Source organism: Anopheles funestus, chromosome 2RL (genome assembly GCF_943734845.2).
Source record: "Anopheles funestus chromosome 2RL, idAnoFuneDA-416_04, whole genome shotgun sequence".
In the NCBI taxonomy this organism is placed as follows: Eukaryota; Metazoa; Arthropoda; class Insecta; order Diptera; family Culicidae; genus Anopheles; species Anopheles funestus.
This window is the reverse complement of record NC_064598.1, coordinates 71,193,950-71,214,378: the sequence shown is the minus strand read 5'-3', so window position 1 is coordinate 71,214,378 and position 20,429 is coordinate 71,193,950. Positions and strand designations below refer to the sequence as shown.

The 20,429-nt window shown below is 38.1% G+C and overlaps 2 protein-coding genes across 5 annotated transcripts; one reads left to right on the top strand and one right to left on the bottom strand.

The window, feature by feature from the left end:
* The first annotated feature begins 6,524 nt into the window (after window positions 1-6,524).
* LOC125766291 (neuropeptide-like protein 32) lies at window positions 6,525-7,163 on the top strand. The gene is made up of 2 exons (XM_049432094.1): window positions 6,525-6,883; window positions 6,974-7,163. Exons 1-2 carry the CDS (start codon window positions 6,633-6,635, stop codon window positions 7,092-7,094), a joined length of 372 nt encoding a protein of 123 aa, XP_049288051.1. The 5' UTR covers window positions 6,525-6,632; the 3' UTR covers window positions 7,095-7,163.
* Window positions 7,164-9,276: 2,113 nt separating this feature from the next.
* On the bottom strand, window positions 9,277-13,875 carry LOC125766290 (keratin-associated protein 19-2-like). 4 transcript variants are annotated; one of them, XR_007418656.1, is made up of 3 exons: window positions 12,706-13,875; window positions 11,334-12,644; window positions 9,277-9,734 (listed from the first exon to the last, which is right to left on the bottom strand). XR_007418656.1 is itself a non-coding variant. In XM_049432093.1 (2 exons), exon 2 carries the CDS (start codon window positions 9,697-9,699, stop codon window positions 9,289-9,291), a length of 411 nt encoding a protein of 136 aa, XP_049288050.1. In that variant the 5' UTR covers window positions 9,700-9,734; window positions 11,334-11,512; the 3' UTR covers window positions 9,277-9,288. The 4 variants fall into 4 exon arrangements, 3 of the variants coding, with proteins under 3 accessions (XP_049288050.1, XP_049288048.1, XP_049288049.1); XM_049432093.1 differs by lacking the exon at window positions 12,706-13,875 and having other exon boundaries at window positions 11,334-11,512; XM_049432091.1 differs by lacking the exons at window positions 11,334-12,644; window positions 12,706-13,875 and adding an exon at window positions 10,251-10,563.
* Between the last annotated feature and the right edge of the window lie 6,554 nt (window positions 13,876-20,429).

The window sequence follows — 20,429 nt, the reverse complement described above, 5'->3', positions numbered from 1 at the left end:
AAACACCGTCCGTGATCCGTGATGGAAAGTTGTCGGTTTTGTTGACTTAAATGTTTGTTTAACTTTGTTATTGTACGTTATTATACGTTATTGCTATTTACTAAAGAAACATGGAATCTTTTTTTCCATTCTCGCGTTTCTTCTTCTTTTGCAGCACTATAAGTAAAAGAAGTTTTAGGTCTGCCATTTTTGGCTTTCTTTGACCTTGTTTACCCCTAAGAGGGTAATCAATCTAGTGTATCGTCCCGGATGGGTTTGAGATATCCAATTCTGAAGTGTAAGACCCGCGCCGTAACTACATTCCCCACGATTATTTTTCCCCAAATATTACACGATCGTACTGCATTTGTTTTGGGCAAAAGCAACTGATTAGTGCTAAGCTTTTTCATCCCTTTTAGACGATCGAAGGGTGATTAAAAACAATTCCAAAAAGCTCACTTTTCGTTTGCTTGGAATTTAAAGTCCCAATCGGTCGAATCTTTCGGATTCCATGTTCGAAATTCGAACGTTAAGGTGCAACTATACGGTTGGCATTTGCTAACGGAAGGAATATTTTCACAATTTTTAGATGATAAACACAATTAATAGATGAAATTCACGATTTAGTTGTTACTTACATATAAATCAATTAATCAAAAAATCAATTAATCAATTAATTAATTAATTAAATCAGTAAATCAATTAATTGAAAAACAAACTATTTATTTAAAAAGAAGCAATAAAGTTTTTGTGAAATTTTGTTCATAGAGGTGACGCGGGCGATGGGCGCCGGTGGCACTTGTAAGGACTGGGTATCAAATCTCATCCGAACACGTTTCCTCGTAGCAAGGCCTGACTATCCGGCTAAGTGATAAAAAATAGTCTAGTCTAAGCCAGGAATGGACCGGCATGACCTTAGAGGTCGTTAAGGCAAAAAAAGTCTTCAAAAAATCGCAAAATAAAGATTACTCTAAAGTTATTAAAATTTTGAGTACCACATGTAGAAGATTGTACCCGATGCACCATCGAATTAAAACAAATAATTTAAAGAAAAAGTTCGAATTAAAAACAAAACAAAAACTAAATTTTCCTTGATACTTCCATCAAAACTCCAAAGGGAAATGCGGAACATCATATTTATTTAAAGTTTAAATTGTCTCTTATGGTAAATGACGTTTAAATTGCGTCTTATTGATAAAAAATTAATTAATTACCTAAAAAGATATTTACTTTCCAGAAACGAATTTATCACTCAAAATTAAAAAGAAACAAATCAAAGAGAAAAGAGAAACGATACAACTGTATGCAATATTATTACTAGGTAAAAAATCGTTATAAATAAATAAAAGAGTAAATAGACTTATCAGTAAACCTTTCCATTTCTTTCCAATATTTATTGTGAGAAATATTCAATGAAGTAATAATGACTTCTGTTCAGACTTTACTTCTTCCACCAATTGAGTATTGTTCAAACTTATTGTTGGAAGAATGTTTTTTCCGGAAATTAAATTTCTTATGATGGATTTATCGATATCCTTTCATTTCATATTCCAGGAATGATTCTTTCTTCTAAATACGGAATTTTACAAATATATGATTGCTTCATTTTAATTGCCATAAACTTGTTTCATCATAAGCTATAACAAACAAAAAAAATCATCATGTATCTGTTGTCTTCTATATTATTTATTAAAATAAATTACATTTCTATTAAATCCCTAAACATTAACGAACGATTAAGCACTACAGGTTCATATTAGTGCAAACATTCAGATTAGCCCGGATGATCACTTTTAACTGTCGTTTTCATCTCACAAATCATCCAATCAGTACTGCAGGAGGTGCCGGAAAGAAACGATGCCGTCGTCGATAGTATCCGTATCCGTTGCCATATCCGTAACCGCCGTAACCGCCGTAACCGCCGTAACCGCCGTAACCGCCATATCCACCATAACCATATCCACGGTAACCTCCATATCCAGAATATCCTCCGAATCCTCTGTACGGGCCTATTACACCAACACCAAATCCAAACTGTGGCACCGGGTTTAATTGCACGAACTCCACACCGAGTCCCAGAAGTACAATTAAAATGCCGTACAGCGTTAACTTCTTCATTGCACTTAAAACACACGCACCACAAAACGATCGACGATTAGATACGATCAAGTGCTTCCTAAATTTTACAACAGATCAATCATACGGCTGTAAGGCGAATGAAAACGGCTGATACACCGGAACAGGATTTAAATAGCAGCGGCAGCAAAAGCGTTAATTTTCACTCAACCAAATCGTCGTAACTGACTCTACAAACATGCAGCTTTCCGGGCAGACAGATCGCAATAGCTCATCGGTGCTAATAGCGGCCTCTGTGGATGACGCGAACTGAAACAAGCTGAGAAGCTGATGTACAAAAACAACAGTTCTGGAAGGTAGAACGAATGGGTGCCACATTTGTTTATCAACACATCATTACTCGGAGAAGTTGGCGTAAGCATCAGGAGTGCGACGTTTATAGTATCCTTCGTAGCGTTGGAAGGTGAATCCTGGTTTGAGAGGGATTAATCTAATTACTTTCAATCTTTCACAATTAAGTGTTATAATTCGATCATTACCTGGTATACTACGGTAGCGAGAGTCATCGTATCGTACCCCAACACCGAATCCACCGCCAGGAAAAGATAGCAACGGATTTCTACGCTTCCTCACAAGATTTGCACCCACGGAAGCTGCTGAACTGCCTCCATACATTATGCCCGCCAGTACCAGCACCAGAAGTAAACAGTGTAAGATATTCATGTGTTTAGCTTTTGAATCGTTTCGCAGCTCACTATGTACTGTAGTTCCGCCGTATCAGCAACTTCTCTAGAACCTCAAGCAAATGGTCAATGAACATCAGCAAATACACCTTCCCCCATCGTCGTGCGCATTAGTTTTCAAATGCAAAAAATAAATATGCAAACAAATAAAGCCGCTACGGAAAGTTGTTGAACAGGTTCTACCAAAAGTTCGCAACGGGTATCGGGTTAGGTTATGAGTTCAGAATTCATAATGTTGCTAGCAAATGAAAGGATACATTTTGTTGAAACCGTTTTTCGAACTACTAATTAGCATATGCAGGTTCAAGGTAGAACGACATAATATGCAAAATTTTACTATAGCATGTTTGCTCATTTTAAGTAATGTTTTTATTTTTAAAACTTATTACTTCTATAAAAGGATACTAGAGGATAGGAAAATTGTTTAACATGTTTTATTTACTATTTCTTTTTTGTTTGTAGTCATATTTGGTATCGCTGAATGATCATACTTTTTTGTGATTTATCCTTTTCCATAAAATGCAAATGCAATGGAAGAATATAAGGAATAAAAAATGAAACGTAAACATAATTCGTGTTTAACTTATAGAATTTTTTTTATTCTATCTACTACATTTCATACTATTATTTATAAATGCAATCCAACTACGGAAGACAACAAAAAAGCTGCTTCATGATCACTATTACAGCGGTACGGAATAGCTTTCGTACCGCTGTACAAAGAGAATGAAAATTTCAAACTTCGAAATTTCTGTTATGACCGTAGTACAAACCACTGTGGGATGCCCACAGTGGTATAACTGAACGGTCTAATATCTCTGCAATTTCATATTTAAAAAAAATTTCTTGTAATTTTTTGGGTAGTTTCTTATAAAAATTGTTGCTTTTTTGTTTTTGAAACGTTGCTGAAAAATAATTTAGATCAATTATGCTGTAGCCATAACCTTTTTTCGATTATTCGTACTTTAAAATTGGTAAAATTTTCGTAAAAAAAATAAATCAAAAGCTTTATATTTTTTGTACGTATTATAATTATTAAAGTTTCTTATGCGAACACAATAAGTGCAAAATATGTGATAATCATAAATATTCGGGTTTAGCAGCAGCAGTTTCATTCACCAAAATATGAACATTTTTAAAGTTAAACTTGTAATATAACCATCAGATAATGAATAAATGATAATGCTTTATTTGTTTTATGGAAAATTAATAATTTCGTAATTGATAACGTGCTGCAAGTTGAATGTTTTTGTTGCATTAAAACTAAGCTAAGCAAATAGAATAAAATATTCTTTTCAAGGTCATCCTTAAGTGCCAAGAAACATTCGTTGATTGCTTAAAAATGAGTTCCAAATGTTAATGTTCATTATCAGAAAAATATAATCTGTATTCAGCAGCACAACAGAAAACAAAAAAAAACAGATGGTCTTTTCTAAATGCTTCCAATAATTGTAATCCATTATAACTATAAAAATAAAACACAATAACACTTTTTAAAACAAAAAATCAATTTTATTACACAATATCAACGCTTCCATGGGTCTACGGTTTCAGGTCAATCTTGGTGTAATTTTCCACCGTGGTTTCACCATTTCACGTTTTAACTCATCATAGTTTTCACGCACCGGTTATTACACTATTATCATGCTGACCTTGCCACGAAAGCAAACAACAAAATCAGCTGTTACTTCATGCCATTCCATTGAGCAATGTAACGGTTTAGTTTAATTAGCGTCCGAAGCCAAATTGTTTAACCTTCGTCACCTCGCGATGGTGTCCGCCGAGCAGCCCATGATGACCATGCTTGATGTGTACCTTCTTCTCGACCGTCTGCTTGAATGGGAACAGGCCTCCCCCGACACTCTTTTCCTTATAGTGATACTGATACTTGAGTCCTCGCTTTTCCCGAACCGTGCCATCATCAACTTCCGCAAACGTTTCCGCACCACGCAGTTGACTCTCTTCCGCCAACATATCGACGGGCGAATCGATCGGTGTAAACGTATGGCCCAGGTGCAGCAACGCCGCAATCAACACAAACACTGCACAGTATAGTTTCATGATATTTTTTTTTATCGTAAGAAAGTGTAATTTTCCGTTGGAAAAGAGTTGAAGAAGCTTCTGGTTCGAATTTCTACTTCAGGGGCCTGATCTATTCCGTTGAACTGTCCGCAGATGACTGGTAATGATCATTCGATTTTTGGTGCTTCAAATCTTGCACCGGCTTTCATGGGTTTGGTTTTGTGTGTTTTTTCCACAAAACGAAGGTCCATTTACATAACTGGTCCGTGACTGGTCTGTGGGTGGGGAAAGTGGTGTGTCTTCTGGTCAGTGATCAGTGGGGATGAACTTGAAATGGACACTGTTTGCCGAAAGATTGCTCGAAACGTTAAATTGCTTTGGAAGAAATCAGCCCCAAATGATACCTGATTCGAATAGCTAATGCGAAAGGAATTTTCAATTGGACATAAAGTCGACGGATCTTAACAGATCAGACTCTTTTTTTATTGTTAAGGAGTTTTTTTTTATTCTAGAAATATTTATGTTTAATTTTTAATTTAATAGACAAGCGGTGCAATTTTCGATTAGTTAGTATATTATTTACTCTAATCTGTTATCTCCATATCAATATTTATTTATTTTCAGCTATCTGTTATTTCCAAACAAACAAACTTATAAACGAAAACGGTCAAAATGTACGTTATTAAGTGTGTTTAAAAACTTTGTTAGTAACTTTATCATTATGCTTAATTAAAAAAAAACTTTATCATATTTCTTTTTTTTGCATTTTAAACCATTTCACTGCGTTTGTTTGCATTGCACAATAAATCGTATATCGATACTCGTCACATATGATGCGCTTAGTTATTCTTATGAATCACCATGACAACGTGAAATGGAACAACAACGAAAAAAAAAATCAATCAAACTTGTTTGCCTCATCTTTGTTTACATTGGCTCTATTTTCCGTCCTTGGTGTACAATCCCACCCAATAGCACAGTCACCTCATTGATGCCGATTATGTTGTGTAAACAAGGTGAAGCTTTTGGAAAACCCTATGCTTAAGGCCGGACACGATAATATACCTAAGATAATAATGGTTGTCCTCCCAAAAACACCTTAAAATAGTTCATGGTTCACCGGGCGTGTTGCAAATCATTCACAAAAATCCCCCTACGAAGGCAAACGACCTGCTGTACGATGCGACAGCCATCAATCGTTTGTCTGGCGGGTAAGTCTGGGAGAAATCACCAATAAACGGAACGAAAAATAAAGAAAACAACAAATTTGATCCAGTTCTGCGTGTTAATAACAGGTTCGTTGCCTAACGTATCGTTGATGTCTTTTCTTTTGGCAAATGCGCGGTTGCCCTTTTGCGAGGTACTATAAGTCGGAAGACATGCACGCGTGTTGGCTAACGATATCGGAGCCGTATATACTTGTTCTTAACGCCTCAAGCCTCGTCCGTCTCGTTATTTGTAGCGATATGTGTGTAATATGTTTGTTTGTTGTCCGTTGTCGGGAGGCAATCAGGAAGAGGACGTACGACACCTACCACGCCGCGATCTGCGTCGTGTGATGATGACAAACGATACGATCACCCGGTGCTACACCTTCTCGCATCGTTATACGTTCTTGTGTACGCCGCAAAAATCCCAGAATCCGGCACCACCGTATGGCGTTCCGGAAAGAGGACCAGCGGCGTATAAATACGGCTTCAACGTTCCCGGCATACACTAAACCGATCTAGTACGACAACGACACCGCATCGGAAGGCTGTATCAAACGATTGTACCGATTGTCAAACCTGCTGCCCCGTGAGTGAATCAAGAATGAAGCTGTTGTACGTGTGCTGCACTTTCCTGTTGGTGGCGGTGGCATTTGATAGCATCGCAGCGATCCCAGTGGAACAAGTGGAACAGGATGGAGCGATGGTCGTGATGGAAGATCCAGTGCAGGATCAACAACCACTCACGCTGGAAGACATGGCTGCGGTTAACGATCGCGGCATGATGGAAGTGGGTGAAGCAGCTCGAGAGAAGCGACACCATCGGTACGGTGGCTATGGTGGTGGTTATGGCGGGTAGGTAGCGGACCCAAATGGACAACAATTTAATACTGGCAATATACTGCTTTATTAACCTTTTCTTTGCTTTCTTACGCCTTCTTGCAGATATCGAGGTGGATATGGAGGATATGGTGGATATGGAGGATATGGTGGATACCGTGGCGGTTACGGTTATGGTGGTCACCGGGGAGGATACGGAGGTTACCGTCGGGGGGGATACTACTGAAGCGCATAAAGTGTGTATAAAGTGTGATGTTACAAATTGTACCCAATAAAGAACGATTGTGATACGGCATGACAGAGTAATGTAATTTATTGTTTCAATTAGTACGGAAAGCTAAAGAGGAAGAACTTTTTTTTATTATTTACATGTTTCTCTCTCTCTCTCTTAAGATATATTCTCTTAAAAAATTAATATGGTCCACAAGTTTTGAAATCGATCGAGCAGAACTGTGGTGTGATTTTGACTTTTACAAGTTCGTCCTAAATCAAGTTAAGGAATAATATAATCAAACTGTGTAAACAGATGAGTGATTATTTCGTGCGAGTAAAGGTTCTTGCTTCTTGAACATGTCTGATTTTGAGCCGAGTAAGTGTCATAGTCGGGAGGTGTTACTGTTTCTGTTTGCAATCGAAGAAAACCGGAGCCGAAGCGCATCGAGAACTTGTCAATGTTTACGAAGATGCAGCTCTAAGCGACGCAAGGTTTCGGAAGTGATTTTGTCGCCTTCGAAGCGGTGATTTATCTGCCGAGGAGGACGCTCAACGCGAAGGAAGAAAGGTTGAGTATTTTGGTGGGATCAGCTCGGCATCGTCTGTTACGAGCTTCTGAAACAGGGAGAAACGATCACAGGGGTGTACGCTACTGAGCACAATTGATGCGTTTAAGCCGAGGAATGCGTGAAAAAACGGCCACAATACTCATCACGGCAGGACAAAGCCATTCTGCTGTTGTTGTTCATCCTTTTAAAAATTATCTCAATATTCTCAAATGCGATGCTCTACCGCATCAACCGTGTATTCACCGGTTCTGTCGCCATCTGGATTTTCATCTATTCTGAGCCATGGCACATGAGTTGGCTGGCAAACCCTCGTCGTACGTCTCATCATACGAACAGATACAGAACTGAACAGATTCGATACTTGAACCATGCTTTCCCCTTTAGGTGGAACAAAATAATACAGAATAATGGGCAACAATTTGATTGACTCAGTTTTTAAAAATAAAAATGTCTCAAATAAAAAAAAAAATTATGAAAAATGGTCATTAATTACTAGGTGATGTTATAATTAATACGTATTTGAAAGAAATATTTATCTTCAACCTTTATTTTTTATAGTCCTCCATCCAATAAACGCAAATGAAGAAATGCATAACGCATCAAATCAGAAATTCTAATTAAACAATCATCCTTCATAAACTTTACTCTACGCGACACGGAAGAAAAGCATTACACTATTATACTTTCTCCTGCTTCTGATCGTACGAAACCGGTCACCAATCAGCGACACTAACCGTTTAGCGTTAAATCAACACACTCAATGCGTAGGTTTGTAAGTGTTGCGATCGAGAGATCGTAATAAAATGTTGTCATGCTGTCGTACCGTCTTCATTCACACGGCGCGAGAGTAATATAAACGATTTTTTTGCAAATCTGGTGAATCCCCTTGCAAACGTGCAAGAAGTGCAATGCACCGCAGGAAGTACGGAAATGCAACGCGGCCACTAATGACAATGCATTACACGATGACTTTAAAGTTTTCTCTCGCCATTTGCGTCACCATCACCGGTTAGGTTTGCGGTTTTAGTAAATGACTTTTCTCACATAGAAGATCGTACAGTTGGTGGAATTAAAAGTTGACTTGCTTCAATGAAGATGTATTAACAGCTTTGGAATTTATATTGAAATTCATTGCAACAAAACGCTCTAATAGCTTAATGTTGAAACCTTTTCCATCCATCCATACAATTTGTTAACAAAAACCAAAAGAAAACGCCCTTTTTTGAACAATAAATTAATTTACAATAAAATACAATAGTTTGAATCGCAACGTTAAAGATCGCCAGATAGATCATTTTCTGTAGCGTAACAAATTGCTAGACCTACAAAATCACGTGGGAACATTTCACAATGAGCCTGATTCACTAAAATTTCGTACAGCTGTAAAGTCTCCAAAAACATTCCTCCCATCGTGACCTTGTCCCATTTTACAGTTCAGTGACATTCCGTGGGAAAACAGTTTGACCACGAAACAATTGTCTGCTCTCGATAAAAAGCTAACTTTCCCACGAGAAAAATAATCCTTCCAACGCTAATTTTCCTTTCTTTTTCATGCTGCCAAAACGAAACATAATGTTGGAAATAATGTTTTATACTTTTTTTTATTTTTTGGTTCTCTCTCTTTGCATCAACAACGGCTTAGAAGTAGTACGGAGATCCGAAGCCTCCGCCATATCCGTATCCACCGTACCGGTATCCATAGCGACGATAGCCACCGTATCCGTAACCACCCGGGAATCCACCGTAACCATACCCGGGATAAAATCCACCACCGTATCCATATCCTCCAGGATAGCCTCCAAAGCCACCGCCGCCAACAAATCCGACACCGACGCCAATACCAACGCCACCAAATCCAAGATGGCGCTTCGAACGTTGACCTTCCGTTTCTAGTGTTTCCGGAACTGTCGCATCACTTTCCTCTACTGGCACCAACTGCACTACATCCACGGCTGGTCCAGCTGTTTGCTGCTGTGATTGCTGTTCCGCAGGATAAGCCACTGCCAGACCGACGATCGCCAGAACCAGTAAACTGTAGAATGTCCTCATTTTGTTGGAGAGTTGTTGGCAAAAAGCACTTTTACCTATAAACACGGAAACATTAATTCAATTTCGATGCATTAAACATTTAAAACTTAAAATAATCTAACCACAAGACAATCGTGATCGTGATCGCTACAAATTCCTCGATCAAACAGCTTGCAAACTCAAACTCAATCACTGTCAACGTGCCAGACACGAACAGTTCTAATTCTGGATGGCGAGAATATACTTCCAGAACTTATTCCCTACACTAACTAGACATGCACGTACACCGTTCCCTGGGACAATGTTTGCCACAGTAGCGACAGTAACATTCGTATTCTAACAGATAAAATCCCCGAGAAGGCGGGAACGATCGATTAGCACACTGCTACTTGCAGATTATTATGTTTATCATCCTTATCTTGCACACACAGAAACGATCACTCTTTGATCACGATCACGTCAACACTCGCGCCCAGAGAAAACACTTCAAAACCTCACATTCTCGAATAGCTAAGAAATGATCTATTTTTTCTCTCTCTCTCTCTTCTACAGTACACGAGAAGAAGTCTTACCCTTCGGGATCGGAATCTGATCAAAACTTTAGTAGCCAAAAATGCTTTCCCCGTGATCTGCTCGAGCGTTGCCCGACGTTTGATCGTCTCCCGGTGATGATCGTTTTTATATATCAAATCTACACCACTACAACGCACACTAAACGCGCGTAAAGCCCGCGAAAGCCGGCTACGGACGGTTTGATCGAAGCCCGACTCAAAGAAACCGTGGGAGAGTGGGAGTGTCCATTGGTGGAAACGTTTCAGGGGTAAGATGCGTACGAACGGAACGTCATACTGAACTGGAGGTGTATTACAAACGATGGAGAACCTTCCTTCCCAACGGCAAGTAGCGTTCGCAATCGCATCTTCAAGGAATGTCTCCGAGAGGGAGAGAAAAACATAAAAACAAAAACACTTATTTGTCTCGAGGTCGTTACACTAAACGAAAATCATATTGAGGAACCGAGGGAATGTCAGGGTACGTTCGACGGGGATGCTTCTGCGTCGTAATCGCAACATCCGTTTGTCTCCGTGGATGAGATGTTGATGGATATTAGCTTATCGGTGCGAAGCAGCCTTGCAGGAAATCCCCTAGTGACTAAGCGATTGTTCTAAGTGCTGATATCACTTCCGTAAACAGAAACACAGCGATCAAGGTAGTAGCGATAGTGCGGTTGAAAATTCGATATGACTTTTTGGACTGATGGAGGCAGCTAATGCCGATCTTGTGACGTCTGGTAGCACTTCGATTTGCAAAGTAAGTGAGAAAACGAATCATCATTTTCACATGAGAAGGTGAAGTTATTTCTATTTATTTTTTTTCTATTGCTTTTCACATGTTGTGAATTTCCACAGAGCATTAAGTACAGTTGTTGCAGTGAAGTTAGTATTATCTCCGCATAATTACACAAGGATTAAGTATGCTATGTTGTATAAATTTCCTATTATTAGATGTTAATTCCTTCTCCAAAATAATTGTTGTCTTTACCTACGTTTGGCAAAAATCAATAATGCACTTCACTGGATTACTTCAATATTACGTTCATGATCAGCTCTAATTAATTCACAGAATTTAGATGTTTGGTTTGATAACAGACTTACCTTAACTTTCTTATTAATCGATTCCATGGGTGATAAAGTCTGAAAAACACCTTCATACTAGTAAACGTAAGATAAACTTTATTCAGACCGTTTGGTCATAAAAAAAAGTTTTGATTTCTAATTCTTAATGTAATTTCTAAACCGAATGCACAACTGTATTCTTCTAACGACAATTCTGGACAGTGTTCTACTGACGACACTTCTCAACTGTTTACTGTTGGTTACAATACTGGCCTATGCTAAATTGCGATTCTTTCGATGTATCATATTGCATCGGTTTGCATTAAATGCTCCAAGCTGCTGACCTGGTGTCTTCTTCCATGAATACGATATTCTGCATGCGCTGCTCCATCGTGGGAAGGTTTGAGTCTATGGAATTCGTACTCGTGATTTCTCGAAACAATTTGGTCCGAATACAAAACTACATTGATTGGTTGCAGTATTGCTCAATAATTTATAACTCTGATGGAATAATGGGGTTGATGCGTCCGCGAGAAAGGCCGGGATAATGAATTGACACACGACGCCTACCAATCGTGAGCGCTTTAGAAGAGTCCTGCAGAAGGCCAGAACGGGTATAACCCCAGATAAGTACATAGGTAATTATCCGTACCACTGGAGGACGCGACTTTTCGTAGGTTGTTTCTGGTTTATGTTGTGTCCTTGGTTCATTTGATTCACCTTTATGGAGATCCCGATGAACTCCCGTTAGTTTTACTCTCACTTTCTCCCTTGATCCTTGATATCGTTTCTTGCCGCCGAATCGTTGTATTTTATCATCTGTTTATTATATATTTAGAACATATATATTATATATTTTTAGAACAAAGACAAAATAATCCTTTCATCCTGCTACAATTAAAGACAAAATATTCAAGTTCATTTTGCAGCAAGAAATAATCTAAAACTCATGTTTATTGTCAGTCATCATCAAGAGCATTGAAACTATCGCGTGGTTTTTTTCCTATTAAACGTACAATCCTCGATTATAATAGCCTCCGAGTTGACTGCCATAACCACCGTACGGACTTTGGCCTCCATTCCAACCACCACCGTATGGATACGCTCCCGTACCCTGTCCAAAACCTGAGTATCCGAACTGTGTTCCAGGGTAACCTCCAACTCCATTACCGAAGAAGGCACCATTTCCACCCCCAAAGCCACCGAACCCTGCACCTCCGGCACCATATCCATTCAGGGTGCCGAAACCATAGGCTGGAGTGTTGTAAGGACTGTATATACCTTGCTGACTGTACGGTGTGTACAGTGGATTGTGATGGCCAGCGTACGGTTGGTAATTGTAACCAGTGCCTAAAGAAGAGACAGTAGTGATTCATTAAATATCCTTCTCTTAAAACGGTGTAATATTTACCAAAGTAGCTTAATTCTCTGGAACGACGATCGGGAATAGTTTGATCATCACGTAATCTCACTTCCAGCGGTTGAAGAAATGTAGCCAGTGCGGAATCTTTCGATCCTGCAATATCCTCACGATCGGTTGTCGTCCCGTGGCAGGATGCAACGAGCACAATGGCAAGTAACGGCACAACGGATCTCATCGTTTTCCAGAAGGTTACGAATCTTTTACCAACTGTCAGATTGGTGTACAAAAGCGGTAATGTCTATCAAAGCGCAAGTAACATCGCTTAAATAGCAGAACCAAACAATCTAGCGACAGTTTCACGCATTATCCACAAACAATACATTACATTGTTTTTGTACGGAGACGTTTCATTACATCATATGGCAGTAAAACGAAGGTCCAACTTTTTCCTTCAAGGATAGACATTGTTCTGGCAAAAATTTGCATTTGCCACCGGAGTTTGAGAGTTTGCCGTTGTGATCATAAATTTCTCAAACAATACACACGAGTCTTACGAGTGTAAAGCAATGCTATTAAGAGTAGCATTTCGAGAAGGTACAACACATCACATAACTGGTCATGAACCATTCGAGCATAGGCTAGTGCTAGAAATAGACCAAAAACCCGGGCGCAATAACCTGCACGTCCGCACCGATGTAAAAGTTTGTTAAACTGTAACCGGTTTCTTGTGGCGTCGTACGCTGCCTTTGTTGCTGCAGTGTGAAGGAAGATGGTGTCAATTTGACATTGGACACATGGCTACCAGCGAGATGCTAAATGAAGTTGCTGGTGAGTCACTGGGCAGGGTAAGCAGTCGGAATTAGCATGTTTAGCCCGTGCGGTGGAATCATCGTGATGGAGCAACTTTAAGCTTTGATCTGATCATTCACGAACCGTTTTGCTTAGTGTATTTTTAAATTAAGAACAACAATTTTGTAAACAAAAATACAGTGCGCATTCCACGCAACAATAAAATGCGCACGAGCATTTCATTCTGGGCGGTTCCAAAACAAAAACGATCGATATAGCATCAAGTAGGACAGGAGTGTTAACACAATGTTAATAAAATACAAGAGAGAGATAAAGAGAGAGAGAAACTTTTATTACGACCGTAAAGATGTTCGAATGAGTTCAGTTAATTAGTTGAAAACTAAGAAATTAAATTACTTTAAGCGATGGCGCAGTTGAACGGATACAGTCACGTTTTAATGTTTTCACATAAAATTCTATACATAGCTTCTTGTCGTCTTGCAAACAAGCTAGAAAAGTGGCTAATAAGCTAATAAAACGTCCATCAGGATTTCCCCATTTCAAGTAAGTTATCCGAGAAGTGCGTACTGAAATATTCCTTCAGTGATCCTCCCGTGAACGTTGTTTTTGTTATGTATTTGCTTTTGTTTTGAAATTAACATACGTGGTGTAACTTTTAAACATATCTGATGTGCTTAGCTTGGTACTGCGGCAAATTTGAATTTTTTGAATTTTGAATTTAAATTTGAAGCAGTTTGATAAAAATTGTTAGACGAAGGAAGTATCAAAAAACTCCACTAAAGAATTCGAATTTCCTCACAACAACCGCAGCAACACACAACAATTCCAACAATAAATTTTCCAACAATTTCAACATCAAATTATCTGATCTGATCCATGGCTAAAAGATCTGATCCGATCCAATAATAAGGGATCAAACGATGCGGGATCACTTTTATATGGCGATATGATCCTTAAAGCCCCTCTTTTGCCCCATCTCCAGGCAATTTGATCCGGAACAAATGATCCGATCTGATCTGGGTCTGAAATAAATTACAATGATCCGATTCCAACATTCAGTATCATTGCCCATCACTATTCCAAAGTACAGAGATGGTTCTTCTAAATTATTGCCATGTCTTTGAGTTTCCAACAAATCCAGACGCTAATCGCCGTCTTTTTGTTTGGCAAAAAACATAATTTTATTTTAGTATACTTAAGTCTGCTTATCTCAAGTCTGTAAAAAAACATAATTCAAGATCACCATCATCTTTCAACGATTCTATCGACATCACTGCCTTGTGTATCACAAGCATGATCACCTACCGTTTGGTTGCCTTCCTTACTTACGCTCAACCAGTGAGAATATTGCGATATAAAACTATTTTACAATATGTGTAATAAAATATGAAATATTTAAAATTGGATGTTTTTTTTAAATCGCCGAAAAGTCTAAAATAACAGAAGCACCGCATTCGAATTGCCTTTCGGTGAGGATAAATCAAATAGTAGAGTAAGCACAGTTCAACAAAAATACGAATCAAATATAATATTAAGGAAAGACGACATTATCAAGCACGACAGTGAGATGCAGAACTGAATAAAAAGATACAAATCAGGAACAGTAACAACTTTCGAAAACAACAAAAAATACTAAATTGGATTAAATGGGTTAAAGCTCACAATAAATAACTTTCTGCAGCCTTACTAGTATAGAAAAATATTGTTATGACCGATCAATGTAGAATGTGGTAAAATGAGCGATGAAAAGTGAACAATAATTTGGCTCTCACAAGCCGTCACATAGTGATTCTTGATACTAAAACGAATACTAAACGAAATAAAAGCATTGACTTTTTTATTATCATCTCCCAGGCAAAGATATTCTCGTACAACAATAGATCAGAGAAGATTGCCTTGCACGTGAATCTTTATTCAATGTTGACTGAACATCCCGGAATGTTGTCAATCGTTACGATCGTAGCAGTTACACTTGCAAAACTTCCCCGAACGACTCACATACCGGCAAGTGTCTCGTTTCCGGCCCCAACGATCTCCACGGTCACTCCGTTCGTCGCTCGAGCTCGCACTGTGGCTGCCAGAGTACGATCGATCGTCCCTCCCGAAGACACGTCCAAGAACTTCACGCACGTGGTCGGATGCAGTGTGCCTGGCGAAATCCATCGTACCAGGTTGCTTTCCATTACCACCGCCACCCACTTCTACGGCTGTGGTTGTGCTGTGGCACAGGGCAAGGAACAGAAACACCGTCACCAATGTACAGCGGAATGGAACTAACCAAGCGTTGTCCATGTTTCGCGAAAAGAGTTTCCCAACTCGACTGCCCTAGAATGGAACAGGTCGCTTATATTGAGGGTGTAATTTTTGTCATTTGTGAATCCCCATTTTAATTGTTGGCATTTTTTTAGGTAATCACATCACATCAAGATCAAACTGAGCTCAGCAATTAAATGAGATAGGACAGTATCTGCCTTAGCAATACATGCAAACGACATCCATCAAACAACAGCTCAATTATTTAAGATAAAACTTTAGGAAGGTTATCACTAAAAGTAGTTTAAATTAAACAGTTCATAGATTGTTTTGTAATAGACAATCTAGTACCATAATTGATTTGTCATTGAAATTAACAGCGAAATAAAAAACTACTCAATATTGCAATATACAGTAGGAAAACCCCTTGAAACAGTTTATATAAATAATTATGCTTATTGTTTTCCCATCCTGCGGTCTGTAATTATGTGTTCTATGAACTGCGTTTACCTGCGATTAAAAACAACCTTTAATTACTAACAATATTAACGAAATCTTTAATGAATTTTGATCCACAATGTAACGCATAGCGATGATCTATATAGCTTGATGAAAGAGAAAATTATGAAACATTTTTTTGGCTCCAACTTCCGCTAGTTCCAACAGAATTGAAGGTCACTGAGTTTATGCCGCTCCGCTCAATTAAAGGGTGTCTCTTAGTCACGATAGTTGCTCAAAATGCCTCCCTCAAGCGAGAGTATGATGCAACTTCTCAAAAATTAGGTTTGCTGAATATAAAAACGATCAAAATATGAAATATAATACAAATATGTTATAGTAACATTTAAATTATTGTTTTTTCTTATTAAACGTCAGAAAATTGTTCTTTTTAAGTTTTCGTTTATCTTCAGGTTGAGCTTAAGTCTGCTCGCTGGTACAACTATTTCGATTATAATTATTTCCTCCTCTTGGTCACATGCATTAGATTTTGATATCTGTAAACTGTTGAATCACATCTCAAATATCATAAATTTTAAAATAAAAAAATAATAGTTCAGATAAGTCTTAAAATAAGTCTGCCCTACTGTATCATGGGAAAGGTATACAAAATAATAAATTCAATTCAATAAATTACAATATATTAAATTACAATATATTAATGCTAACAGTGAGCAGTGATTAATAAACTAATCTAAAGCTAATGGTATGAAAATAAAATATGACTACGTGTTAGAAACCATTAATTCTTAAATAAATATTGACTTTGACAAGAAATAAAATAAATTCGTCAGTAAAAAAACTTACACCTCCATATATTGAAATTGTAGACATTTAAATGATTAATTGACTAAATAATAGACCCCATCTATAAAATAGACATGAATCAACGCTTAAATCGTACTAGAAACAGCTCGTTTGCTCGTTCGTATTCACAGCCTTCATCATTGCGTGTTTGTAAGTTTTTCTGAGACGATCATGTTTTGGTAAAATTGAAATTCCCGCAAACGTAAATTTCAGTGTAGCTCAGTCGTATACAGTTGGTGAAGTTGTGAATATCCGGGAATTATTTTTATTTCATACTACACAATGGTAATCTTGTTCTTAAAATTGCTCCCCTTACTTACGATCGCTCTTGGTAAGCAGTGGATTGTTAATGCGTGTGTGTCTGTGTTGAAGCTTAAGATGAAATTGTTCTTTTTATTAGTGCATGGTTCCTCGAAGCCATTAATGTTTATTAGTGGTCCAAGAATTGGTATCGAACATAACATGCTACAGCTGCAATGTCTCAGTTCCGCAACGGATAAGCGTTTGTTATGGTATTTTTCATCCAACGGATCCGACGAACAGTACGAGGTTGTGTATGCGTAAATGTATGCAAAACAGTGTCCTTACTTACAAAACTTTTTTTTCTTTTTTGGTTCTATTTCAGCCACTAGGCAATTCTAGCTCTGTTCGGTTAGAATCGAACAGGGCAACACTAATCATCCGATCGCTCGATAAATCCCACGTCGGAAGTTATCGATGCTGTGCCAGTGTAATTGATTGTGCTAAGTTTAACTTATACGTTCTATCCGCCACTGATAACTATTGGTGGCTTAGACCTACATACAATGATGCAGAAAATAGTGGTTTCCTTGATGTCCCGAGTCATGGTAGCTTTTCGCTAGCCATTTTCCATGCACCTTTCAATGGAGATATTTATATCGATCATGAATCTACCGTCAGCTTCTGTGATCACTTCCGAAAGCATGGTAGGGAATGTTACGAACATCGTTCAACTGATGCCGTGTTGTATAGTGTGCAAAACGGAACGATGGAAGATAGTGGACAGTTTGAAGTAAAAGCTATTTCCAACCAACAGTTGGAACTATTTCATCTACATATCTTGATACGAGGTAGGTATGAGGAAAACGTTCTTCCTTTCATCCGGGTATCTGTGCTTGAAACGTGAAGCTTGTTCCCTTTAACCTAGGTAGCCCTATCGTGCAGATGGACAATTACAGCATTCTGACAAAATCCACCCACATCAACTTACAGTGCCAAGGACATGCGTATCCTGCACCAAACATTACCTTTTCCTATACACCCTGTAGTCCGCTGAAAATGGATCATTTATACGGCGATCGGGAAAAACACTGTGACAAAAGTACGACTCTACCACAACACTTGCAGCGCGTACGTCTCCTAACCATGATCCATCTCGAAGAAAACACACTAAAATGCAACTTTTTTCTCTTTGTTGCAGCATTTTCCTTTCAACTACACAACTACCTTTGAGGCAATCGTGCCTTCCTGGCCGATAGCAGCAGGACCCGGCATTATTTCCTGCGAGGCTTCGAACAGTGAGGGAACCACAGCGACGGAAACATTTCTTTACGTGCGCAATTTTCTCACTCCCATGTCGTTTGCCGTCATATCCCCGCCAGATGTTGTACTGTACGATGAAACAGTGCATCTGGTGTGCCAGGTGGATGTTTATAATTTTACGAATCAGTTCACCATTCAACATGGTGGAAGTACCTTCAATTTAATGGGGAAAATGGACGGCTACGCATGGACTGTAACGCACCGTGCGTACATTACAAACGCATCCCAAAATGAAGTATCTTGTCTAGCACACCACAACAATGGCACTTTGCTAGTGAACACTTTGAACCTATCGATACGATATCCCTCCAAACCGCACGTTGTAAGCGTAAACGATACTGTGAACGTTACGATCGCATTCGGTGATCGGTTTCGGTTGGAATGTGACATCGTCGGAACACCAACGCCGGATATTGTGTGGTTCAAAAACGACCATCATCTGACAAACCAGCAAGGACATTTTATTGGCGTTTCACTTGATTTGAACGAAACTAAAGCCACGTACAAATGTGTTGGTAGTAGCCGCTTGGGCAGGGCAAGCAAAACATGGAATATTGTCATGGAAGGTATGCTTTTGTTAAAATGGAACAAAACACACATGTTGATTAATTATTTATCACTTCCATTCCAGATACAATGCAGTGGTTGTTCATAGGTGGTCTAGGAGTTGCCGGTTTTATTGCCCTGCTATTGATTGGCACCATCGCTTGGAGTGTGGAAGCGTATCGACAGCTTCTTACAAGACAAAATGCAATAGAAGAACAGCTAAACAGCTTTGATGATGCATAGTCAGTAAGAAAAAATTAAGCTTTAATGGAGAAATAGTGCCATATTATCTCTAAAATATCAGTCAATATTAACTCTAAACTCTACTCTACCCTTTTCAGGGGTACTTTCTGGTAACTTAGAGCCATTTCTTTCATTCAAGTGTGTCGGAAAAACTTGACTTTTGTAGCGAAAACAGCTACAATAAGCTTCAATGTCGAACAGCCGTATGAAGTAAAGAATTTTACATCATAAAACAAATGTGCTTAAAAATGTAAATTTCCTTTTTTTTGTTGTCCTCAATTCCTTTTATGAATTAAGCGGCTTCTTTTTAGCTTGCTACTAATCATAACCGAATAAGAAAATATTAATTCTGTTAAATAGCATTGCATAATTAAGCCAATTGTACCGCCAAAGATCGGCTATTTCAGCGATGTTTATAGGGGATTTTTTTCTATATTTTCGTGAAACAATTTAAGTCCGGTCAAATGGAATGTTAAATTTAAAAAACTACGTATTAGAGGTACCATGTACCTCGGGGACAATCTTTTGTGGAAATCGATTAAATAAAGTTTCTTTGCTCAATCTTTTGAATCACTTCACTAGACCGACTAGAACTAGACTAGAATTTTTTTAGTTTTTTTTATTTTTTAATCTTTTTTCTATTGAGTTCTGCTTTATTTGAGTGAAAAGAAACGTATTTCAACAAATTTGCATTAAAATACATCAATTTATAAATTTTTCTAAATTTCCCCAAAAAAAGGCTAAGGCTAAAGGCTTAGAAGATTTTCAAATTTACTGAATTCTTTTTTATTTTTTAATCTTTTTTGCTATTTAAAGCATTATTTGAGTGAAACGAAACGTATTTCAACAAATTCGCATTAAAATGCATTAATTTATACATTTTGCTAAATTTCCCAAAAAACCTAAGACTATAGACTTAAGAAATTTTCAAACTTAGAACATTTTTTCATTTTTTTTATTATTTTTTAATCTTTTTTTCTATTTAAAGCATTATTTGAGTGAAAAGAAACGTATTTCAACAAATTCGCATTAAAATACATCAATTTATAAAT